The 24,552-nt window shown below is 39.7% G+C and overlaps 3 protein-coding genes across 5 annotated transcripts; 2 read left to right on the top strand and 1 right to left on the bottom strand.

Annotated features, from left to right (window-relative positions):
- Nucleotides 1-12: 12 nt before the first annotated feature.
- eif2s1b (eukaryotic translation initiation factor 2, subunit 1 alpha b) lies at nt 13-5,596 on the top strand. 2 transcript variants are annotated; one of them, XM_028039934.1, is made up of 9 exons: nt 15-173; nt 1,154-1,238; nt 1,436-1,678; nt 2,816-2,895; nt 3,002-3,153; nt 3,238-3,344; nt 3,414-3,511; nt 3,590-3,733; nt 5,051-5,596. In XM_028039934.1, the coding sequence occupies exons 3-9, from the start codon at nt 1,438-1,440 to the stop codon at nt 5,174-5,176; spliced, it is 948 nt and encodes a 315-aa protein (XP_027895735.1). In that variant the 5' UTR covers nt 15-173; nt 1,154-1,238; nt 1,436-1,437; the 3' UTR covers nt 5,177-5,596. The 2 variants fall into 2 exon arrangements, with proteins under 2 accessions (XP_027895734.1, XP_027895735.1); XM_028039933.1 differs by lacking the exon at nt 1,154-1,238 and having other exon boundaries at nt 13-173.
- A 284-nt stretch (nt 5,597-5,880) lies between these two features.
- rbm25b (RNA binding motif protein 25b) lies at nt 5,881-17,253 on the bottom strand. Of its 2 annotated transcripts, none has more exons than XM_028039930.1 (17): nt 17,104-17,253; nt 16,519-16,615; nt 15,398-15,612; nt 15,213-15,270; nt 14,459-14,619; nt 14,082-14,270; nt 13,902-13,985; nt 10,865-11,136; nt 10,196-10,331; nt 9,869-9,958; nt 9,591-9,664; nt 8,638-8,788; nt 8,025-8,448; nt 7,450-7,745; nt 7,224-7,322; nt 6,683-6,730; nt 5,881-6,604 (listed from the first exon to the last, which is right to left on the bottom strand). In XM_028039930.1, exons 2-17 carry the CDS (start codon nt 16,595-16,597, stop codon nt 6,512-6,514), a joined length of 2,469 nt encoding a protein of 822 aa, XP_027895731.1. In that variant the 5' UTR covers nt 16,598-16,615; nt 17,104-17,253; the 3' UTR covers nt 5,881-6,511. The 2 variants fall into 2 exon arrangements, with proteins under 2 accessions (XP_027895731.1, XP_027895730.1); XM_028039929.1 differs by having other exon boundaries at nt 7,450-7,748.
- A 1,622-nt stretch (nt 17,254-18,875) lies between these two features.
- hsp90ab1 (heat shock protein 90, alpha (cytosolic), class B member 1) lies at nt 18,876-24,317 on the top strand. Its single transcript, XM_028039931.1, has 12 exons — nt 18,876-19,028; nt 20,828-20,971; nt 21,093-21,299; nt 21,386-21,545; nt 21,627-21,760; nt 21,841-22,146; nt 22,225-22,390; nt 22,489-22,679; nt 22,793-22,940; nt 23,028-23,296; nt 23,381-23,714; nt 23,798-24,317. The coding sequence occupies exons 2-12, from the start codon at nt 20,828-20,830 to the stop codon at nt 23,908-23,910; spliced, it is 2,172 nt and encodes a 723-aa protein (XP_027895732.1). The 5' UTR covers nt 18,876-19,028; the 3' UTR covers nt 23,911-24,317.
- Nucleotides 24,318-24,552: the final 235 nt, after the last annotated feature.

A 24,552-nucleotide genomic window follows, 5' to 3' on the forward strand; every position in this document is an offset into this window, starting at 1 on the left:
CGTGAAGCTCCACGAATCCTTTCCGGGTCGCAAGAAGCTAAGCACATCCATGAACGTGAGCTAGCGGGCCCGATTTGTCATCTTAAAAACACAAGAAAGCGTCTTCAACGACACATTTGAACGCGTCCAGCGCAGAAATTCCCAGTTTATCGTCGTGTAACCACATGACACCGGTGAGTTTCTATTGATGGCTAAGATGTTCGGAGCCGTTCGGAGACGTGTGCTGCTAACAGCTAGCCCGGGCAAGAGGCGCATGTGATTTGGGAACCGGGTTGTTAGCATCGCAGCTAACAGATGTTAAAGTAGCCTTTTTTCCCCCACTTTAGTAAGCCACCAGTGTCCTTTTCGCTTTGGCGCTACAGATTTAATCACAAAATCTGCTTGAGTGAACTCTCCCCGGAATTGATACAATCATTTTGAAATGCTTTTTTTTTTTTCGTCCCAGTAAATGTTCATGTCAGTTACTTTCAACGATTTGCCAGCGTTGCATCATCCCATTCAAACACAAAACTGCGTATAAAATAAAATATTTGAGCCTGAGCGTCAAAGTAGGCAATTATTCCGATAACCGTCTTTACATGTGAATGCATCACATGTAAAGACGGGGATCATTTTTGTCTATGTTAGATTGCAGAGATGACTGTCTTCTGTAGCCACAAATACTGGTTCCATACTTCCTCCATACGCCCCCCATGGATTTTGGTGGATATTTTATAGTATTTCTAATTGTAGGGACAAACACACACTTCTTTTTGCTGCTTAATGCAAATCTACTAATATGTGGCTTTTTGCTGCATCACACTAGCTGTAAACGTCTCATATTTACAGCTCAAAAACATCTTTCTGTAAGGTATTGGTTGCTGGTTCTCGCCACTTATTTTTGTAGCACAATTGAAGCAGTAATTAAGTCAGTAACTTAACTTACTTATGTCCAGGTAACCCAATTAAAGGTAAATGGTAAATTGTAGTACTAAACTAGAATTTTAAGCCAATGAATAAAAGTGTGTTCTGTTCCAAAGATGTCTCCACTAACAGTCTGGTGGCGCAACCAAGAAACCTCTAAACGGTTTAAACTGGATGCTGAAATCAGCAAGATGCCTGCACAAGTGTAATTATATCTTTAAGCTAATTTAATCCCCATACCTGCTTGTAGATCTCAGACGTTACCTTGAGGCCTTAAGGGGATCATAACAGTTTCCTGAGGTGGATTTAAAGGAAACAAGTGTTTTGACACAAAGTTAAGTATTACATATCAAGAAGATGGAGCCTAAGTTGTCTTTTCCTGTTTTTAAGCAACTGTTCAGCTCAGATAAGAATTACTGCCGCCTTTAACTGCTTTGTGCATCCATTCAGATAAACTTTCTGCTGTTTTTTTTTTTTTTTTTTTGCTGTAGCAACCTAATTGTGAACATTTCTTCCGTTTCTTTCCTCGCAGCGATGCCGGGTCTAAGCTGTAGGTTTTACCAGCACCGGTTCCCAGAGGTGGAGGACGTCGTCATGGTGAACGTGCGGTCAATCGCCGAGATGGGGGCCTATGTCAGCCTCCTGGAGTACAACAACATCGAGGGCATGATCCTCCTGAGCGAGTTGTCGCGGCGACGTATCCGCTCCATCAACAAGCTCATCCGCATCGGCCGCAATGAGTGCGTCGTCGTCATCCGAGTCGACAAAGAGAAAGGTGAGCGCGGACGGGCGGAGAGAAATGAAAATTAAGAGCATTTTAAATGCACAAATAATCACATGGACGCTAATCGTACTGACCTTTGACATCATCAACTGACCATTTAATTAATCATATTAATCTCTTGTTCCACATCTGAATCTTCTTCAGAGCATTTTGGTTACTGTACTTCAAAGACGTTTTGTCCAAATGTATTTATTTGTCAACATATATTTTATTTTAATAATTCGATGTTGCCTTTCAGCCAATCTTTGATCAGTTAAATAGTTTTGTCAGTGTGTTTAGCTCTGAAATGCAAGCAAGTCTGAGAGATAAGTTTACTTCGATGGTGATTTTCCAACTGTGGCAGTTTTAAGTAACGTAGCAGAAAAAATTTATGAAATCCTTTTTATATTTGTTGTACAACATGACATTGCCTCTTATTTTTATGGTTGGCTGATTAGCATCGCAGTAGTATAACAGCCCTGCCAAATATTTGCTATTATGACTCAAAATAATATTTAAGTTGATCCTATAATTAACTCATCTTATTTTGAGCATTGTTCAAATACTCAAAATAAACTACTTAGTTGTTTATGTAGTGTATAATCAGTGCTAGACTTTTGTTTTAAGCTGCTTTTGTCTTTTATTCAATAAAATCAGCAGGTAATGGCCTCCAATGTGAATAAAACATATCTAATCCTGGACTTTCAGTTGTTTTTTTAAACGATGATAAATGTTAATTTTGTTAACCATCCACACTCTGCTTTCCTTTCCTGTCTAATGGAATCATTCCCAGATTTTTGGGAGGTTTTTATTTCTATTTTAGCATTCATCTTTGTTTTGTGTTTTTTTGGTTGTTTGCCTATAAGCCTGCAGGTTGAAATTTATGTTGGCTTAGATCAGTCATCCATTCACATCTTGCTGTTGGTCTGTTGACAGGAAGTAGAGAACAGGAAATGTAAAACTCCAGTTCTGGCTTCACTAAACTGAATGTTGTTTATGTATTTACTTTTTAAATATTGCTACTGGTTTCTACAGTTTATGCACACTAATAAATCACTTCAAAATTTAGCAGATTTGCTCTATGAAAATGAAGGACAAAAGTTTCTCTGTAAGAGTGACCCTGCGCTTTTGTCAACGTTTCCTGTCCAGGATACATCGACTTATCAAAAAGAAGAGTTTCACCAGAGGAGGCCATCAAGTGTGAAGATAAATTTACCAAATCTAAAACTGTGAGTTGTATAATTTATCCTCGTTTTCCTGCTTTAAATTATTTCTTTACTGGTGCGAGGAGGATTAGGGAGTCAGCTGACGTTTGCACTGCGCCGATTCCTGCAGGTTTACAGCATCCTGCGGCACGTGGCGGAGGTTCTGGAGTACACCAAGGACGAGCAGCTAGAAAGCTTGTACCAGCGCACCGCCTGGGTCTTCGACGAGAAATACAAGCGTCCAGGATACGGCGCTTACGACGTCTTCAAACAGGCCGTGTCGTGAGTCCCACGCAAGATTCCACCCAGAGTCTGAATTCAATCAGCTTCCTGTTGGTTTTTACAGCAAATGCTCCACTTTAACAGAGATCCCACCATCCTGGACGGTTTGGATTTAACGGAGGAGGAGCGCGGCGTGCTGATCGATAACATCAACAGGCGGCTAACGCCACAGGCTGTCAAAATCAGAGCAGGTTTGTTAATTCTCGGATGAATCGCGCAGGACGCAGAAGAACGGATGAGTAGTTTATTTTCCTCTGCAGATATTGAAGTTGCATGCTATGGCTATGAGGGCATTGATGCAGTGAAAGAAGCTCTGAGGGCCGGACTCGCCTGCTCCACAGAGGTCATGCCCATCAAGGTGATACCTCCGCCGTCTTTTCTATTATTAATGTTCAATTATTGCCACCGTAGCTAACTGTGGTTTCTTTTGTTTTAGATCAACCTGATCGCCCCCCCTCGATACGTGATGACCACGACCACCCTGGAGCGGACAGAAGGCCTGTCTGTCCTCAACCAGGCCATGGCTGCTATCAAGGAGAAGATAGAAGAGAAGAGAGGCGTCTTTAACATCCAGATGGAGGTGAGGAATTCCCACTGCCTTTCGGAACCAAATATTTTATCAAAGTTTCCACAATGTTCTCTTTAAGTTACTGCAGTTTGGAGGGAAAATGCTACCTTTGATTTTTCTCTAAAGCAGATAATCCACCCCTGTAAAGAAACGTCATCAAAACAGCCGATTGTAGGAAATCAAAAATCACTTGGTTGAGACATCCACCAAGTCTTTTAGTGGATCTCTGTACCCAATGTAAACACAGTGAGACTAAATTATACATTCTTGTTGCGAATGAAGCTCAACTTGAGTTAGATTTGATGGAGAGCATCTATAGAACATTAGGCCATTCTAGCGAATGAATAGCTTGGATCTAAGCCATTTCATTGTTTCTAGCGTTGTGACTTTTGTTCTGCTGGAAGATAAATCTCTGTTAAAGTAGTTTTTGGAGCCTCAAAATGGTTTTCTCTTTAGATTGCCCTGTAATTAGCTCCATTATTTTTCCCACTGAAAAAACATTTTTTCTCAACAAAGGTTTTCATATAGGGCAGAAAGTTCAGTTGACCAGATCATCTTGTTCCACATGCTTGCTGTGTCCCCCTACCCGGCTTATAGGAAACTAGAAAAATTGATCTTTTATGGCCTTTTTTTTTTCTCGCCTTACTTCTATAAAGTAAGGCGAGAACATAACTCTTCTCCTTAACAACCAATCCTGACTAGTTACCATGGGCCTCTTGGCTGCTTCTCTGATTAAAGATCTACTAACCAACTGTGATTTTCTCCACTTTGTTCATCTCCTGTGCTCTTCATGTTCTCTAATAAACCTCTGATTCCTCCTGAGGCATCAGCAGAACGGGGGATGGATATAAATGCACACCGCACTTACCAGATTTTTATTTTTGTAAAATCCCTTTCTTTTAACTTCCCAATAACATGTTACTTTGGGTTGGTCCATTAAACTAAGTAATGAATAAAAATACTAGAAGTTTGTGGACCTGTAAAACTATAATTTAAGGATACCCTGATAAGACAAAATTATGAACTCCAGTCATGTGGGTTTTTATTATCCATAACATCTGGACATTTCTAAAGATGTGGCTAAGCAGCCTGAATTTGTTTTTTACATACATGCTCTGCACAACTTTAGGATTGCTGCAAAGTAAATGTGTTTTGCCCCATTAATAGTTGAAGTACCTTTGGGAAAAGAAAAAAAAAATCAGGCTTTGTGTCAAATTTCTTCCTGAACCCGACTGCCTTTCTCTTCATATTTAATGTTGTTACGTTACATGTTCAAAGGTTTACATGTTGTGCACTTGAATAAGACGTTATTATTTTTGTTCCTGACAGCCCAAGGTGGTGACGGACACGGATGAGACTGAGCTCGCCCGGCAGCTGGAGAGGTTAGAAAGGGAGAACGCTGAGGTGGACGGAGATGACGACGCTGAAGAGATGGAGGCCAAAACTGAGGACTAAAGAGACGAAGAATCAAAGGAAAAGTCGTGGACAGGCCTGCTAGTCAGTTTCAACTTTCAGGTTGCAAACATTTAAGTCATTTTATTACTCGATTGGCAAAAGAAAAGGATCTTCTCAACCCCACACGAACACAAGGATGGCTAAGCAAGTTTAACAGCAGGATAGTTTCAGTCTGAATAAACAGAAGCTGCTCAGTGGCCTTCACTTACCTTTTGCTTCAGAGCTCTGCCTCTTCAGTATCTATGGCTCCAAATCTCCGTGTGGTCAGTGAACGCGACTGACCGAAGGGACAGAAGAAGCTCATGTATCGACCGCATTCAGTTGTGATATTATCTTCCAGTTCCAAGGTGTTTTACCAGCAAGATCTGCTCTGTGTGTAGCTCACATGACATCAATAAATTTCTGGAAATTTTCTGCTCAGTGTGTCTTGTTCAGTGAAAAGCCCAAACAGGGTGTTCGAGCTTCCGCTAACTCATCTTTACTAGCTGGCTAGCTCTTTGCATCTGGTGGATAATAGCAAATATATTGCCTATTGGCTAATGTGTCTTTAAAAATCTTAGGTCTTAATTAGACCTGCCTAAATGCTTTAATCAAGGAGACCAATCCCAAAGAAACATTTGAATTAAATCATTTAAAACTAAACATAGCCTGTAATTACCGTAAACATTAATGGCAACAATTTGGGTGAAAATGAAAACTGCACATGCATAAAAAAAAGTTTTAATCAAATGTTCACCATTACAAAAAAATAAATTTTCACAACTCCAAAAAGACATTTTTCCTGTTCTTAGCTCCATTTCTTATAGTGGTTGTGATGTGTGCTTTCTCCTCGAGATTGTTGCCACCCATAATTCTGTTCTGCTGAGGTGGTTTGTTGACAAAGACGTATCTTATTATCAGGAATGTGGTAAAACAGAAAAAGGCTCAAGTTGTCAATCCCCTAATAAATACACCCCTGTAAAAAAAAAAAAGGAAAAGTGCACTCTTTGAGGAACGCATACATCAAAGTCCAGGTATGCAAACAAGCCATTTTCTTCAACTTAAAACCATGTTTGGAAAATTGTAGCTTAACTGTATGTGTGGAAGTAAAAGCACAGGACCAATGGAGACCGGTAGGACTCGACTCTATGGAGCCTTTCATTACAGCCAAATGATTCTATATATACAGAAGCAACATGGACGTCAGCACCTGCACGGAGCCCGAGTGTGTTTTACAGGAAAAAACAAACACATTTAATGTCAATGTTGCAGTTTGTTCTGGACGACACAATTTCACAACACTTCTATTAACAGTTTGGTGTTGGGGGCGGAGGGGTATCTTCATTCAGTGGTTTCTTATTTCACCAGTCCAATTTTCTTTGCTTCAGTTTCATAAATGAGCAACCGCCACATTTTCACAATGAAGACTTCGGCCTCTTCATCAAGTACCTGAGCAGGAGAGGAAAAACATTGGTTTTAATGGTGAACTTTGATTAAAGGTATCAATGTGAACAGAATATTGCTCACCATGGCAACATCATCCAAGATACTTTGGGGCATACTGTGAGCCATCACCTGAGAGCAGACACAAATATCAGCACAAATATTTCCAGCACCAGACTCTGTAGTTAAAATAATACAAATAAACTAAAGAAAATTATAAATAACTTATGATGGTATTCATTACTGTCAATATCTTATAATAGACTACAGCAGCGACGAGGTAAACAAAAAAAATATATATATATTGAAAGGTTTTTCTTACATCCTATACAGCTGACTGATCTGAGAAAAAATATTGAAAAAATTTTCTCCCCAGGTTTTCTAGGATTTGGCAAATAGAAATAATTTTGGTGATTCTAATTTACCTAAAACAAAGAGATGTTTGGTCTGAATTAACTTTAGATTGTGATGGAAAAATGTCTTTATTGTGTTTAAATATCTGATTTCAACTATAACTTTTCAAATGCTACATTGCACTTTCTAAACATTGAAAAGCACTCATAGAAACTCTTTCGTATCACTTTTTCTCAAAAATCAGAAACATTTTCTTTCTTTTTTTTTTTACCTTTGAGCACACAAAGTCCACTAATGTCGGCTCTTCCTCGCCGATGTACTCGATGATTTTTTTATTGATCCAGGGTCGAACACGTCGCTCCATTAACGTCTGCGAAACGAGATCACAACACAGAAACTGGATTAAGACGTGAACACACCATGTCATTTACAAAAGTAAAATAAAAGGTGATCTTGGTCATTAGAAGAAAAAAAAATGTGAAGAAAAACTTTGTTACCGTGTCGACCATGGACCAGTCCAGAGAGTAGGAGAACAATTCTGGTTTGGCTGTCGGTATCTTCTCTATCAGACTCTTGATGTGCTTGCGTTTCTCCTCTGTGTTGGCTCCTTTTATGCTGGACAGTCCGGCACCGTCGACGCCCAGGCTCTTGTCGTCGTCGTAATCCAGGGGCACCAGCTTCCTCTTGCGTGGCTGTTCATCTGCCTCCTCATCGTCGAACTTGTTGAAAACGCTGTCCACTGGAAGCTTCTTCCTCTTGACGGCATTATGCTGGCTGGGGCTCCCAGTAGCACCTGCTGTGGACAGAGGTTAATCACTTAGTCCCCCCAGCTGAAAACATCTGGTTCTGGTTACTGCGGGACAATCTGGAAATCTGTCACCATCTCATTTTTTTGTTTTTTCTGTTTAGAGGTTTATTTGAGCAAATCATCTATATGAACTTGGAATATAAATTATTGATTGAGTTAATCTAAAGTTGATTGATCTTAGTGCTTGATAGTTGATTGATTAGTTTCCATTCATCAGTCGAGGCTTATTTACTCTAAAGCAAAAGAAACATCTTTTCCACTCACCCAGTTTTAGGCTCAGGCCGATCTTGGGCCGGTTCTCATCCTGTGGCAGAGCGTCTGGCGGTGAGTTTTCGTGCGGGATGATGATGCCACACGGCGACTCCTCTCCGGGGGTGTTGGGAGACACATTGCCACTCGCTGACGATACCGAAGGAGCGGATGTGATGGGCCGCATCATGGGCTTCAGCTGTGGTTTTGCTTCAACGTTGTCTTCATCATTGTCATAATCTTCCTCCTCGCCTTCTTCTACCTCCTGGTCGGACTGATGAGGATGAGGACGAGGCCGTGCGCTGGGTTTGGCCTTTTCCAGCTCTTGTCTACGTTCCCTGTGATCTCTGGACCCTCTGTGGCGTTCACGCTGCTCCTCGGGTTCGGGCTCTTGGAGGATGGGCGGCTGTCTCAGACGCTCCTCCTCCTCTTCTTCCATCTAGACCAATCAGAAGCAGGTAAGAGGAAAGCAGTATCCAATGGCAGAATAAACAAGGAAAGCTGAATATGAAAGCTAATGTGCAGAGAGAGACTCTGAGGAGAAAGTGACCTTCAACAACAGACAGCATGCCTCCTCACCACCGCTCCACAGAAACACAGTGAACCTGAGTTAAAGAGACAACAATACCCTGCGCAGTTCTGCGTCCGGGTCTGGATGTCCCTCGTCCAACAGCCTCTGTCTGATCTCCTCCAGCTCCTCCTTCTCCCTCTTCCTGTCACGCTCGTCCGCCTCCATCTCCTTCTCTCTGTCTCTGAGACGCTTCTGCAGCGCACTCCCCCTAGTGGTTGAGGTGAAAAACAGCAGCTCTCAGAACAATGACCACAGCTGCAGTATTGCATGATCGGTTGAGGTAGATCTGGGTCACGCATGCTCAGACTTTCTACACATTTTTCATGTTATAAGAACTGTTTTCAATCATGTTCTCCCATTTTAATAGAAATGAAAAGAGAGATAGAGATATTTCTGGTAAATGGGCCTTAAATTTGACACCTAATTTCACAGAGAGAAGAGAAGGAATGACAAAAGGAAGAATATCCAAGGATGAAAGTGAGGAAGGAATGGCAAGGAAGGTCAGAACAGAAAGATGACAGGAAGGAAAACAAAAAACAAAGTGAATAAGGACAAGAAAGACAAAAAAATGACAAGGAATTGAAGAAGCAAGGACAGAAGGACACTAAGGATAAATGTGGGACAAGGAAGAAACTGATGAAAGAAAGAAAAAGAACAAAGAAAGAGGTAAGAAGGAACAACGGTAGATAAAAGGAAAGAAGAGACAAGGAATGAATGAAAAAAACAGGAAATGACAAAGACTTAAACTGAGGAAAGTACAGATGAGGACAAACAGAAACAGAGGATGGTGAAAATAGACATATTTCATGTTTTCTCCCCCCGTACTTATCTAGACCAGGGTTGGAAAATAGGAAGCGTGCAGAATAATTAGGTGACAAGCTAAAGGTTCATCTATATTTGTTATGAGTTGGAAATTTCCAGGTCATTAACATTAATATTTGTGCAATCATTTCTGTATAATCTATCTTAAATTCAGACATCTGCAGCTTTGCTCTGGTGTTCTTGCTCACCTGTAGTATTTGGGGTCATCTCTGTCATCATCGTAGTCTTCAAGAAACTCCTTCAGTCGTTTGCCTTCTTTAACCTAATTTTAAAAAATGTAGAAACTATGAACCACGTACGCGTAATACCGACAGTTCCTCTAACAAAAGAAGCTTTTCAAAGTTCATAAATACTTTGTTGGACAATCAAGTGCTAATTGACTTTGCAAGTGAAAAAAGTGTGAATTTTAATCCTGAAAAATTCATTCAAAGTCGGAGAGTTCTGCACATGTTCACCCTCCTCTCACCATTTCTCGTCTGCGCTCATCTTCTCTTTCCGACTCCTTGGCATAATCCCGAGCCTTTTTCCGCTCCCTCAGCTCCCAGTTTTTCAGACGCTATAACAAACAATTAGGGTTAAATACAGACACAAGAAATTTGATATTTTAGAGAAAAATTATAGGTAAAGACATTTCAATTTTACTGGGAAAAAAACCCTTTTCTGTAGTGGTCCTTTTGCGGGTCACTAGATCTTGATGTAATTACAATCAGAAAACTAAATTCTAACAGACTGAACACCTTTTGATATACAATCTTTAATCATGCATTCTTTATTTTTTACTAAATTGTTTTACCTCCTGATATGCCGCCTCCTTATCTCTGAGTTTTCGTTCCAGCTTCCTACGTTCATAAGCGTCCTCTTCATCTTCTTGGTCACGCTTCTTGTCCCTCTCTCTTTCTCTCTCCCTCTCTCTGTCTCGGCTCAATTCCCTATAAAAAAAGGTTTTGATACATTAGATTTTAATATCCCCTTAGATGAACATGGGTAATAAGTTAAAAAAAAGTTTAAATCTTCAGAAAATGAATTGTCTGCACTGACTTAATGGTTTACTTGATAGTATGTTAGCTCATCATCTCTGAAAAGACTGTATAAAAGCCATTAAATAATGTGATAGGCAGGTTTAAGCAGCAACACAGTTGTACTTTAAATGGCACAAAACATATTTACACAGGTAATTAGACTATTAGATGCAGACTACAATCTGAGGACACAGTTTTACCGTTTTTGTTAGTTTGATGACTCCACTCTAAACAAGCAGAAAATGTAAAACTACTAACACAATCTGGTCTTCAGATTGTGGGAACTTAAAATCGCTTAGCAGTGAATTCCTGAAATTGGCCCATTTTCTGAGTTATATCAGACTGTTTAAAATAAGAATCTCAACATATTCAAGGTTCATACAGAACGTTTTACTTCACAAATGTGTTCTTGGCTGCAACAGGTGCACATCTATTTACGTCACCTTGATCGGCTGCGCTCGGCGCTCCGGTCACGGCTACGGTTTCTCTCCCAGTCTCGCTCTCGTTCTATCTCCCTGTTCTTGCGGTCACGCTCTTTATCGCGGTCTCTCTCCCTCTCCTGTTCCCGTTCCCTCTTCCTTTCTTTCTCGCGCTCCTTCTCCCTTTCGCGATCCCGCCGTTCTCTTTCCCGCTCTCGTTCTTTTTCTCGCTCCCTCCTTTCGCGCTCGAACTCCTGCCGCTCCTTCTCCCGCTTGTCTTTCTCCTCTTCGAGTTTCTGCAGAGCAAAACACACACAGGCTCAGGATTTGCCACTTGACATCCAAGAGGAATCTGCAGTAAGCTTTCATATGTACACAGATCAAGTGGTTTCCAGAGTTTGAGAGGTTTCCAAGGAACATGCCCTAATAACTATGAAGCCACAATCCTATCTGATGGCACAGAAGACTCCCAGTCACAGAGAGACTTCATGTATCTAAAGCAATATGGTGTGCTTTGTTGCTTCAAAAGGTGAAGGCTAAAACTAGATTTTAGCAAGAATGTAACTGGAAACCACTCAAATAGCGGGATCTGTGGAACACATTTGACTTTTGGCATTCATAACAACAAAATGCAGCAAATGAAAAATACTTTTTCTTCCTTAAGATCCCTTCTTTCAGGAAAAAAAGGAAAACAAAAAAACAAGAAACAGGCATCAGTCTTTGGTTGAACTAGTTGTTTGTGACTTACAGGTGTTGAACTATGGACTCAGGCCTTCGCTGCCCCTACAAGCCTTTTAAGTTAGGCCTGGGAGGAAAGCAGGTCACACGGTATATAAAGGAAAAACATTATGGGATTTTTGTCTTGCTTAAGCATCAACATAATCATCAACAATAGCCTTTCATTTAGTGGCTAACACCGCATTTGGAGTAACTCTACATCAACAAATGAACATTAGTTACATTTCTGCACAGATATATGAAATTGTAGAAGCAGTCTTACCCCTGCAGAAGTCTTCAGCTGCTCTTCTTGACTAGTCACACACACACACACACACACACACACAACCATATAATTTAGCTGAATTACACACAAGGCTTTGAATGCACTTCAGGAAAAACATTTATTTTACTTTGTGTTATAGAAAGAAAACTGACAAACTGCAACAAACAGACTAACAGAAAGCCTTGGGTGTAATACAAGTTGAAAAAGAAAATGTGACAAAATTGTGACCTTAATATCTAGAGGTGTTGTTTTTAAAGTACATTACGTTACTATCCTGACATTAATTTGCATCTTTCATTGACTCGTCCCGTGCTCTACTCTCCATCTAGACATGAAACTGGTCTATTCTCTATATACAATTTGTTACCAAAGTACCATGACTTTCTGGACGTCTCTGTCCAGTTTTGATGCTTCCCAAACACCCATACCTACAGCAATACACAATCATGTCTCCAAAATCCTTTAAAAAATGCATCAAGTCCTAAATGATTCTTGCATTCCTGCCAGATAACAGCAAAATAAAAGTTATGACTAAAGATGCACATAGAAATTGGCTGGTTACTCTAATCCTACTCATAAGATGATAGACTACATAAAATTTCAACTCATGTCATTTTTTATTTAGAAACATTAGTTAAAACTTGTTGAACTGCAGAGCTGTGTAACATTGACTGCTCACCATCTATGTCTCAGACGCATAGTATTTTGCCTTTGGTCTTCATAGAAATGATTAAAAACTTAAAGTTTGGTCATAAATAGTTAATTGAGCAAAAACATTAGCCATCTGGCCTGTTTTCACCAAACTAGAACAACCACTAATGATTCCAAATACAACATCGCTTATCTAACTAAATACTGAACAAAAAGAAGAGGTAAAATAATATTTAAAACAATATTTTCAGGAAAAAATGAAAAACTTATTGCAGTGTTGAGTTTTTTTTTTTTTAACTAATGACACTGTTATTGCTCTTTAGGACACAAAGGCTCAACAATGCCATGTTCCATAATAAAAGCCTATTTTTCTTACTTACCTCTGTAAGACGTACACTGATGTCCAGGTCTTTTGTTTTTATTTTTATTACATAAACATTTTAGTTGAAAAAATTATTCTTTAACTTCTATTGATAAAATCATCCTGTAATTAAAGAGCTTGGCTTTTATTCATTTATTTATATGAAGAACCATGTGCTTCTTTAAATCCTTTGCTCATAAATCTAACATTTATTTGGTGTGAGGAAAGAGAACAGATTATATGATGAGTAGGTGAGAGAAAGGAGAGATTTCATGACACACACACTCACTCTCACACACATAGAGCACGTACCTCGTCAGTCTTCAGATCATCATACTGCTGTGGAGAGGGCGCCCCCACCTCACACGAGCATAATAAAGGTTACAGCAAAAGTCACTGCAGTGGTTACTGAGTCCTTGTGCTTCAACATGAACACCATTAAGACAGACCATCATTTATGGAGAACTTGCACAGGTTCACTGACTCTGGACATTTCCAGGAATCTGCCAATGCATTCATGATTACGTAGCCAATATGTCATTTTATTACCGTATATGATAGACTGAATTAAACAATTTTAGCCCTGGTCACAAAGGAAGTGTGCAGTTGCCCCGATGCAAGTCCTCAAGAGGGGGACGCCCAGTATATGTATAAAGGAAAAGAAGGCTGATACTTACATCCTATCCTGGCAACTTTTTCCAAAGCTCTGAGATTCATCTTGCTTTAGTCACCATATGATCACTATCATAATGGTGGGGTTTAATGAATAGATTAGCTTTAATGTAACTTTACATTGTCTCCATGCATTTTTGTGTGATGAATGAAGAAATGGATCTAGAAAAGGTCACAATTTCACTAAGGATTTTTTTTTCTAAGCTAAATGTGCAGTAATGCATATGGTGTAAATGTTTGGTGGAGCCAATTTGTGGATGTGTGTTACAGACATCAGTTCTAATTAAAATATGCCAACTCTAGAAGTGAACTACGTGAGAAACTGTTGTCCAAAACCTGTAATGTCAATTGCAAAATAAATGAAGCCACTTTACCTTGTGAGTGTCGCGAAATTTACTAATCTCTCTGGAAATCAGGTCCCGCTTGTCCTCCTCGATGTCAATGGTGTTAATGTCGTCCTATTGGAAGGGGAAAAAAAACAAAATCTCAATTCCTAAACTGATTCATTAATTAATTTCAAAATTCATGCCAAACAGAGTAGAGTTTGGGTTTACCTCTTCTTTCTTTTCCTTTTTTCTCTTTCGTCTCTGAGCGTCATCATCCTGCGAAGGCGCGTTGAGTTCTGCGGCGTATTCTCGCATCAATCCATCGATGGCGTCTTTCACTACCTGATCTCTTTTCTTCGTCTCCTCATCAAGAACCTCCACATCATCACCTCCTCCATCTTCTTCATTCTTATTTTGCTAAAAAACAAAATCATTCAAGCTTTATTATCCAGTCCGCCTCCAATTAAGACACTACAATAACAGACTATTTTATTTTTAGTGTGTATGCATACATTTAAAAGTTAAATATGAAGCCATGTGCATGATACATTCTTGGAGTAAAGAATGGCTTTTATTACTATTAATATGTCAAAACTAATTCACACCCCATTTGCTGTCTTCTTCTTGGCCTTCCACTCATCCAGCTGAGCTTTAGTCTTTGCATCCACCTTCACCAGCAGGTTTTTGTCTCCAATCTGCAGGTCATGAAGCAGCCGGAGAGCTCGCAAGGTGGACTCCGGCTCTTTGTATTCACAAAAACCAAACGCTGCAATAGATAAGTTAATGAAACGAGACGTGAAAGCCTGATCAGACACAAGAGGTTTAGGAGTTGAAAGCAAAATCATAACGGAGAAACAAGCAACACCAAAGGCAGGTTAGTTATACTGTGGGGAAAATTTGTTCAGGAAACAAAGACATTCTTTAAAGAAAGCCTTTAACTACAGATTTTAATGTTAATTGTACTGAACCTAAACTGGTTGCAGCAAATTTTTACATTTTACCGTTTCTGGTGTAAAACTCCTTTGGAAAAACTTTCCTTGGGGAAAGTTTTGGGACAACCAGGTGTCCAGGAATACATGTTGTAAACTACAACAAGCAACAGCTTAACCCACGGTTCCTACAGATCTTTGCCAGACTTCATATTTATCTAGAATCAAATTTCTAGAATATCTTTTGGACATCTGAGTACTAAATATTCACGCCTTTTGTTGCCAAAAGGAGAATTGGAATTTGGACTTGTAAAACATGTGTATCTTACACTTTCAGAAGGCGTGTTATATACAGTGCGATAAAATAAGGCTGAGCTACTCAACAAAAAAAAAAAATTAGTTTTCCAAGATATAATGATGCTTGAACTACCTTGAAGTTTTCCAGAAGCTCCTTGAACTCGTTTCCAGCTCAAAACAATACCACATTTCTGTAAAAGGAAAAATGCGTTCACAAAATAAGAAATATTGTATGTATATAAATACTACCATTTATTGGAAAGATTAAATAAAATACTGAGCTCATCTTAAATGCTTCATTTCTTTTCTTCGTCTTACCGCCAGCAATTGTCTGATCAGCATGTCTGAAGCTTTCTCCGATATGTTCCCTACAAACACTGTGGTTGTGGGCCCGCTGCTCTCCTCGTCCTTGGCTCGCATCGCAGAAAGGTCTTTCTTTGGAACAGGAGGCTTACTGACCACCGGAACAGAAGGAACCATAACTGCAGGGGCCGGCGCCATGATGCCCATGTGAACTGGGATCATTGGAGTTCCTAAAACAGAGGAAATGCATAAATAAAGCAGAAACAAAGCTGCAAGAACAAAATATATGTTAAGATAAGCCATGAGAACATGCAAATCCTACAACACCTACCAGTATGCAAGTTTTTTTGCTATCAGGAAGGGCAGTAAAACAATTAATTCTGTGATAAAACTCTCAGTCTCATGACTACACTCAAAATGCTGTTTTTTAATTGCCTTTTAAAACTGTTCTATTTCTTAAATTATTGTGTGTGTATGTGTTTGCATCATTTAAAGTAATGAAAACTGGAAAAACATTTATTGACCTCCTAGGATTCCTTTAAAGGTAGGTAAAATTTTAAATTAGCCTGAGTGGAGAGTCTCATAGTTATCATAGCATGTAAAAATGATATTTTTATTGTTTATTTGATAACCTTCCCAATAAATTGAGAAAATAAATTGGCTGCTGATCATTTTGTTCCTTCACAACAACCTTGTAGTTTCTGTGATTTGAAGTAATTTGCTCTAGTCTACTGTAAAGAAATGAAACTGATATGTGAAATTAATAATACATGAAATTGGTGAAAACAAGGAAGAACTGTTTCAAGTCAATTTAACTCCAGTGTTCCTACAGAAAAATGAATTTAGACACTCAAGTTTAAGTACATTGCTATAAACTGGAAGTAGAAAGAGACATGATTGAGTTATAAGTTGGTGAAGGAGCAATATTTCATCAGGGGTGACCATTGTGATTCAACTAAGCAAAAATGCAAATAATTGGCATAATCATTTTTTTGTTTGTTATTTGTACCATACAAGAGGAGAGGAGGTCGACTATTATTTTTTGCGTTTTCCAGTAGCACCAGTCTGTTGTATATAACTAATTTTAAAAGAATTACACAAAAAACAATGTTACATACATAAAGGTAGCTGATTACCTGAGGGGAAGCCAGCATACTGATGAGGTATCCCAGGAGGGGGCAACAACGGCCGGTTTAAATGAGGGGGGAAGGACATTCTGAATGTGGTTATGACCTAATAAGCACAAACAAACACCTTTAATCATGTTATCAATTGTGATTATTTAGACTTTGTATATTAATATATCAATATTGTACAATAATTGTGTGTAAATTAGTTTTAACGTTTAGGGCACACAAAAAGAAACAAAAAAGAAACACTTCCTGCTATATTATCTCAATGTTTAACCAGAAATCGGCAATGATTTTTACTCGACTCAATTGGAACGTTACTTAAAAATAGGTAAGTTTATCTGGAGGGCATCAACTAATTTAATGTCGTGAAGTCCAAAGCTTCATAAACTGCTAAGTAAATTTGAGCGTGATAACTAAAAACAAGCACCTAAGTTGGCTAAAGCTAGCACTGAGCACGTTCCTACACCCGGCACAACCAAATAATGCTAACCTGACATTAGCCCCAGTCGCTCTTACCTAATATACAAAACTGGCTTTTAATCGGCTAAAAATACGTTTTAAAAAACTCAAATGTAAATGTATACATACCACAAACCCAAGTGGCGCACAGTAAGATAAAATCCACTATACAGAGTTTAATTATGGTGATAATTCCGCTAACGTTTAGGACGTTAGATTAGCACTGCAACTAGCCGCGGCCTTCAAATAACACTTTCGCGCAAGCGCTCTACGCACCGGGGTAAGGGCGTTTGTTTTGTGTATCAGGACGTGGCTGTTCAGGCGGAGGGTAACCCACGTCCCACCATGGTGGACAACATTATGATTCCAGTTTGGTAAAGTCATCAAAAGGTCACCCACACACGTAATTTTTTTTTTTTTTTTTTAACAAACAATTTTACAAAGAGAGCTTACCAAATTGCGGATGACACTTACAAGCAGCGGTCCCAACCCTTCTTGGCCCTCAGCGCGCAACGCGTAAAAATAAATAAAAAATCCCAAATTTACGGGCCACCGTGTAAAATAATAGAATCCCAGGTTAATTTAAAGTCGGTAAAGCTAATTCCAATACAATTCAAACAATTATAATCAGATTCAATACATTCCATGTAATTTCATATAATAACACAATGCTGTTAAAGTAAGGGCTGGTTAAGTAATTTATCAGAGGCAACTAACTTGGTAACAAAGCAGTCGTTTACGTTGCAAATAAAAAAAACTTTGTAGCACATGTTATATCTTGAGATATCAAACAGAATGTGTGTGAACTGTCGCTTGTGATAATATATTATTCAACTAAGATCAAGGTGGGAAAATGTCACATTTTCTATTTCCATTCTTTCTGCTCAAGCGTTGACCTTGACTTAGCGAATAAAAAGTATTTTTATCTTCAAACTTCAGCTTTAGAAATCTAAATTAATTAGTAAACGATCTGGTTTTCATTGATCTGCCTTGTTTTATTTTTACATACAAACGTTCAGAGTTAGAAGTTTTGAATATACTAGTTTCTCTCCCCTTATTAACAAACAGGAAAGTCCTATAATCTTTTATTCCAGATGTCAGTAATAACATATTCACTTTCTTTCCAGACAAAAAGTAGTAGCCTACATATCATTTAAAAATAAGAAATAATATAAATCATTAAGCGAAGAAGACCACATATACAGCACAAATACTACTACTACTACTACTAATAATAATAATAATAATATATGTATATTTTAATAATAATAATAACGGCTTTCTATTACTCATTTTCGTTTCCCCTTTGCAACTTCGTGACGTCACGCACGGGCGGGTTTTTGATGGAAAGCGCTAGAACAAACGAAGCACACCCTCCATGTTTCGAAATATCCATCCATCACATTAAAAAGATCTGTGTTCTTTGTCAAATTACACGGTAAGCAATGGCGTTCTCTGAATGTCGACTTTGTGACCTCTTTTGTCATATGCAGATTGCCTTGCACCTCTATTTCAAGACATAATCTTTAATGTCCAGAAATGTCGTCTCTTTTAATAAATGTTTAGCTGTTCCTCAAACTGCCACATGATGGAGACAATTGCACACCGAGATCAGAAGGTTTAATTTACTGAATTATTAAAGCACACTTTGTTTATTAGAATGTTTGGAGGTTTGTTTGTTAATGAGTGTGTTTTTGTTGTTCGTACTTCAGCAGTATAATTTCATTACAGCTAACTGAATTTACTTAACTCATTGTACATTATATAGTTAATAAAATATTTAGAATGTAAATTTCATCATTTTAAAATCCCAATTTATCTCACTTTAAGTATAAACTTCGTTTAATTCCATGTCCAGCTGTATTTACATTTGCCTTTACTTGAAAGTCCGGCTGCAGTAAACGAGGTGCCGCGGATGGATACACTAGAACCCACGTGTATAAAGACTCCCTGTGCTGTAACATAAAGTTCCTTTCCTTTTTCTCCCATCAGTGAGCGCAGGGGACTACGCTTTTGTTGCATTTTATTCAAGAAAAGTCAACTAAATTAACAAGGTACGCACACCAGTTTTTCCGACTTTTAACGCAGACAATATATATGTAAATATTTTTTAAACTAGCTATCTAGTTATGTAGTATTACATCGCTGATTTAAGAGTTCATGAGTCATGTCAACCGTTAAACGCAGTTTTTCGTTGGAAGCCGCTATAGGCCTTCGTACGAGCTAACTGTATACCCATGGAGTAAATTGATCGATGTTTAATTCGCTTAAACTCGTGTTTGTCCTGTAAACATACAGTCTGTTGAGCCGTGATGCTGGGCAACGTGAATGCGGCACTGCTGCACCGTGATGTCAGGCAGGTGGGGTGGAGGTTACGTCTCTGAGTCAATGGACTTCAGCGGGCTTGCAGTTAAACTATTAACGGTCACAATGTCTGGACGTGGTCACAAAAATGGGAGGGGGGAGATTCTACGTTAAATGTATTAAGGAAATTTCAGTTTTTACGAAGCACGCATAAATTTCAGTTACGTAATCGAAGAATGCGTTTTGAACACCGACCGTGATTCAAGCTTAAACTACGCTGCAATTTTCTTACATTTTAAATTATTCTAATACTTGGTGGACAAATGAAGTGATTGAAGACTCGACGTAGATTTTTTGCTGGAAACTAATCAAACGTCGAGTGTGCCAACGGTTTTTGAAACGGCCGTTTGTCCAACTGTCGATTGTTACGCCAACCGCTGGGATTTGGGAGCTTTTGCTGTCCGAGTTGATGGGTCCTGGTTTTAGTCATTATGTTTATGGAGTTGCGTTGGCTTGTTTCAGGGAGTCCCGACTCCGTTTTTACAGTAAAGTGGAATAACTTTGCCGTTTTGCCGCTCCTAAGCACGTGTTTTCGGTTTCATTGTCTAGGCACAGACGCCATGTTTGTTAATGGACACTTCCGCTAATGTGTAGTAAGATGCTGGAAACGGTCCCAACTTAATAAAGTGGGGACAGTTATAAAAAACACATTATAATCCGCGATTGACTTTACTTGTCTGTTCCTTCAGAAATCTGAAGTGCCATATTATTGAAGATGATGGACCATGTGTTTTTATAAATTTAGTTTCAGCTTTGAAGTTTTAAATTAAATAAATTCAATATGGTATGACTTGAGAGGAATCATGTTTGATGGATGTTATCCATCCTTACTGTTAAACGTTCTTAAACCACTAGGTATTCCAAATGTTTACCCCTTTAAAATATACACTTTTTTTATATAAATTTGGTCTTGTGGAATACATTGGGTTTTTTTTGTTTTGTTTATTTCTTCCGAGTTCATTTTTGATCTGATTTTGAAACAATTGTAGACTATAAGCACATAATGGGTGCATAATTAAGCTGTACTACATCATAGAATTTTAAAGGTGGAAATTTAATGACTTTCTTAGGAATGTTGTCTTCTGAACCACCTAAAAGTAGTCAATCTTGTTTTTATACTACAAAAAATTGAGTTTAGTAGAATTACTCGTTGCCTCAGCAAAACTGTGTGGCGGTATTGAAGAGCAGCAAAGGGCTTAAAGTTTGTTGATGTTTGTTTGTTTATCATAACTTGCTAATGACAGTTTGCTCCATCCTCACTGTACTCAGGTCCTGTTCTAGATACCAGTATGTTGTAGTCACTAATGAAGTAAACTTGACTGCTTTCTTTTTTCCAAGTCACTTATGACTTGGAATTGGAATTGATAAAAATCATCAATCATGATTTTTATCACCCAACTCAGATACTTGTGGAACATCACTAGTAACCTTCACTAAATCAGTCTATTTGCAATTATTTGAATTACTCACATCAGAATCTTCTGTGCAGATGCCTGAAGAAATGCACCAAGAGGAGGAGGTTGAGACCTTTGCCTTCCAGGCAGAGATTGCTCAGCTGATGTCCCTGATCATCAACACCTTCTATTCCAACAAAGAGATCTTCCTCAGGGAGTTGATCTCTAACTCGTCTGATGTAAGTGAGCAAGGTCTTCTGTTCTCACTGTACAACCTTGAATGAGAGTATCAGCTTTTTAGGTCGGTGAATACGCAGTATACACGCTTTACATGACAAATCTGACTTTCTGCATCCTCAGGCTCTGGACAAAATCCGCTATGAAAGCTTGACCGACCCGACAAAGCTGGACAGCGGCAAGGATCTGAAAATCGAAATCATCCCAAACAAAGCAGACCGAACCCTGACCCTGATCGACACTGGAATTGGTATGACCAAGGCCGACCTCATTAACAACCTGGGAACGATCGCAAAGTCAGGAACAAAGGCCTTCATGGAGGCCCTGCAGGTACTCAAACAAAGTTTAGCTATTAAATTTTATTAAAAACCTGATGGGTGTAATTGATTCAACTAATTCTGAATTTATTTTCCTAGGCTGGTGCTGACATCTCCATGATCGGGCAGTTTGGTGTGGGTTTCTACTCTGCCTATCTTGTTGCTGAGAAAGTGGTCGTCATTACAAAGCACAATGATGATGAGCAGTATGCCTGGGAGTCGTCTGCTGGCGGTTCTTTCACAGTCAAGGTTGACAGTGGTGTGTGTCCTGAATAAGGTTTTGTAGTTTTAAAATCTGCAGATGCTTTTTGTCTCCCTCTCAATAAATCTGTGCTTCCAGGTGAGCCCATTGGCCGTGGAACTAAGATCATCCTGTACCTAAAGGAGGACCAGACAGAGTACATTGAAGAAAAGAGGGTCAAGGAGATCGTCAAGAAGCACTCTCAGTTCATCGGCTACCCCATCACTCTGTTTGTAAGTGCTGAAAATGCTCCCCTCTGATTGGTGGAAACTGTTAATTGGCAAGCATTTTAAACTGACTTTGCGTTTTGCAGGTGGAGAAAGAACGTGACAAGGAGATCAGCGACGACGAGGCAGAGGAGGAAAAAGCTGAAAAGGAGGAGAAGGAAGAAGGCGAGGACAAACCCAAGATCGAGGATGTAGGGTCAGATGATGAAGAGGATTCTAAAGACAAGGACAAGAAGAAGAAAAAGAAGATCAAGGAGAAGTACATAGATCAGGAGGAGCTGAACAAGACCAAGCCCATCTGGACCAGAAACCCTGATGACATCACAAATGAGGAATACGGCGAGTTCTACAAGAGTCTGACCAACGACTGGGAGGATCACCTGGCCGTCAAGGTATGTAGAACCTCTTGAAGATGGCAGACTCTGAATCAGACTAAACTGGAATGAAAATGAACTTTGACTCTTTTTCAGCACTTCTCAGTGGAAGGCCAGCTGGAGTTCCGGGCCCTGCTCTTCATTCCCCGCCGTGCACCTTTTGACCTCTTTGAGAACAAGAAAAAGAAGAATAACATCAAGCTGTATGTGAGGAGAGTCTTCATCATGGACAATTGCGAGGAGCTCATCCCAGAGTACCTGAGTAAGTTCTAGGTCTCCTTTTAATAGTCCTGGCTGTAAACCAAAGCAGTGACGACATTAAAGGACAAAATGATAGAGCTATTACTTTTGTCCCATCAGACTTTGTCCGTGGTGTGGTGGACTCTGAGGACCTGCCCCTAAACATCTCCAGAGAAATGCTGCAGCAGAGCAAAATCCTGAAGGTCATCCGCAAGAACATTGTGAAGAAATGTCTGGAGCTGTTTGCTGAACTGGCAGAGGACAAAGACAACTACAAGAAGTTCTACGAGGGCTTCTCCAAGAACATCAAGGTACCAAACGCTGCATCAAAAATGACTTCTAGACTCTGCAAACAATACTTGGTATTTCATGTTTAGATAGTTGAGGGAGGTAATTAATTTTTTTCTTTCACATGTTTGTTTAGCTGGGAATCCACGAAGACTCACAGAATCGCAAGAAGCTTTCAGAGCTGCTGCGCTACCACAGCTCCCAGTCTGGAGATGAGATGACCTCCTTGACAGAGTACCTCACCCGCATGAAGGAGAACCAAAAGTCAATCTACTACATCACAGGTAAACTTCAGTCATGAACAAAGTCTTTGATGTTTAGACTTTATTTTTAAAATGTCTCAGCTGATTATATCTTCATTCTGTCTTCAGGCGAGAGCAAAGATCAGGTGGCAAACTCTGCTTTCGTTGAGCGTGTCCGCAAGCGTGGCTTCGAGGTGCTGTACATGACCGAGCCCATCGACGAGTACTGCGTGCAGCAGCTGAAGGAGTTTGACGGAAAGACCCTGGTCTCCGTTACCAAAGAGGGTCTGGAACTGCCAGAGGATGAGGAAGAGAAGAAAAAGATGGAGGAGGACAAGGCCAAATACGAGAACTTGTGCAAGCTCATGAAGGAGATCCTGGACAAGAAAGTGGAGAAGGTTGGCGACTTGAAGGCTTGATTAGACTGAGTGTGTTGGGATTGTTTAACTTCATCCTTTAACACTCCATCCTGCCTTCTTTAGGTCACCGTGTCCAACAGGTTGGTGTCGTCACCCTGCTGCATCGTCACAAGCACCTACGGCTGGACGGCAAACATGGAGCGGATCATGAAGGCCCAGGCGCTCAGGGACAACTCCACCATGGGCTACATGATGGCCAAGAAGCACTTGGAGATCAACCCAGACCACCCAATCATGGAGACCCTGAGGCAGAAGGCCGAGGCTGACAAGAACGACAAAGCTGTCAAAGACCTCGTGGTTCTGCTGTTTGAAACAGCCCTGCTGTCCTCTGGATTCTCTCTGGATGATCCACAGACCCACTCAAACAGAATCTACAGAATGATCAAACTTGGCCTGGGTAAGGGCACACTTAAATTAATTTATCTAGCTTTATTTATATCTCGTATTTCAAAGATGATTCAACAACTGCTCGTCTTCTAGGTATCGACGATGAGGATATTCCCACAGAGGAGGCCACTTCCACATCTGTCCCAGAAGAGATGCCTCCTCTAGAAGGAGACGACGATGCTTCACGCATGGAAGAAGTTGATTAAGCCGACCCTTCACTCAGATTCCAAACACTTTAGCCCCACTTTTGCCGTTGTTCATCCTTCTAAAGTGCAGTACCTGCAAATTATTAAACATTCCTGTAGTGTAGGTCCGGTGTTGCTGGAGCCATACACTGCAAGACCTTTAAAGAGAAGCAGTTTTCATTTTTGCTGTGAAAGTTTAAGGTGACCTTTGTTTTTTTTAAGTAATGTTCCAACTTAAATGTTAATGGTAAATGTTCTAATATGGGACTGTTTCATTCCATGATCAAAGTCCAGAGTCTCTTGGGGAGGGGTAATGTTATGTGCAATGCTGCATGGAGAGAAGACTGTATGATTCCTTTGCCTGACTGCAGGTTCAACTGTATTCCAAGTCTTGTTTTTTGCAAAAAAAATAAAGATGTAATACCTTACTTTGCATCTCTTCCTTCATTAGCAAGGTGCATGTCTGCATACAATTATTTTGAAACTATAAATTCATATTCAGTTACATTGACTGTTAACCCCACATCTCTCCACTAGGGGGAGATGCAGCTCTAGGATGTACATCTCTTAGGTGGTCCCACCCCTTCAGCTGTTTACAAAAGCTGTTTCCATAACAACTCGCACATCTCAGAACAAACTGCTCAGCTATTGAGTGAAGATTTA

Source organism: Xiphophorus couchianus, chromosome 15, assembly GCF_001444195.1.
Source record: "Xiphophorus couchianus chromosome 15, X_couchianus-1.0, whole genome shotgun sequence".
In the NCBI taxonomy this organism is placed as follows: Eukaryota; Metazoa; Chordata; class Actinopteri; order Cyprinodontiformes; family Poeciliidae; genus Xiphophorus; species Xiphophorus couchianus.

What these genes read in the sequence shown, in the direction of transcription:
- eif2s1b (XM_028039933.1), top strand. Translation starts at nt 1,438, where the DNA reads ATGCCGGGTCTAAGCTGTAGGTTTTACCAGCACCGGTTCCCAGAGGTG. An exon ending in GTCTTCAAACAGGCCGTGTC is followed by an intron (nt 3,154 to 3,237) that starts GTGAGTCCCACG and finishes CCACTTTAACAG; the next exon opens with AGATCCCACCATCCTGGACG. An exon ending in CAGAGGTCATGCCCATCAAG is followed by an intron (nt 3,512 to 3,589) that starts GTGATACCTCCG and finishes CTTTTGTTTTAG; the next exon opens with ATCAACCTGATCGCCCCCCC.
- rbm25b (XM_028039929.1), bottom strand. Translation starts at nt 16,597, where the DNA reads ATGTCCTTCCCCCCTCATTTAAACCGGCCGTTGTTGCCCCCTCCTGGG. An exon ending in AAAAGGAAAAGAAAGAAGAG is followed by an intron (nt 13,986 to 14,081) that starts GTAAACCCAAAC and finishes CCCTTCCAATAG; the next exon opens with GACGACATTAACACCATTGA. An exon ending in CGGACGCAGAACTGCGCAGG is followed by an intron (nt 8,449 to 8,637) that starts GTATTGTTGTCT and finishes TGATTGGTCTAG; the next exon opens with ATGGAAGAAGAGGAGGAGGA.
- hsp90ab1 (XM_028039931.1), top strand. Translation starts at nt 20,828, where the DNA reads ATGCCTGAAGAAATGCACCAAGAGGAGGAGGTTGAGACCTTTGCCTTC. An exon ending in GTCAATCTACTACATCACAG is followed by an intron (nt 22,941 to 23,027) that starts GTAAACTTCAGT and finishes TTCTGTCTTCAG; the next exon opens with GCGAGAGCAAAGATCAGGTG. An exon ending in TGGACAAGAAAGTGGAGAAG is followed by an intron (nt 23,297 to 23,380) that starts GTTGGCGACTTG and finishes TGCCTTCTTTAG; the next exon opens with GTCACCGTGTCCAACAGGTT.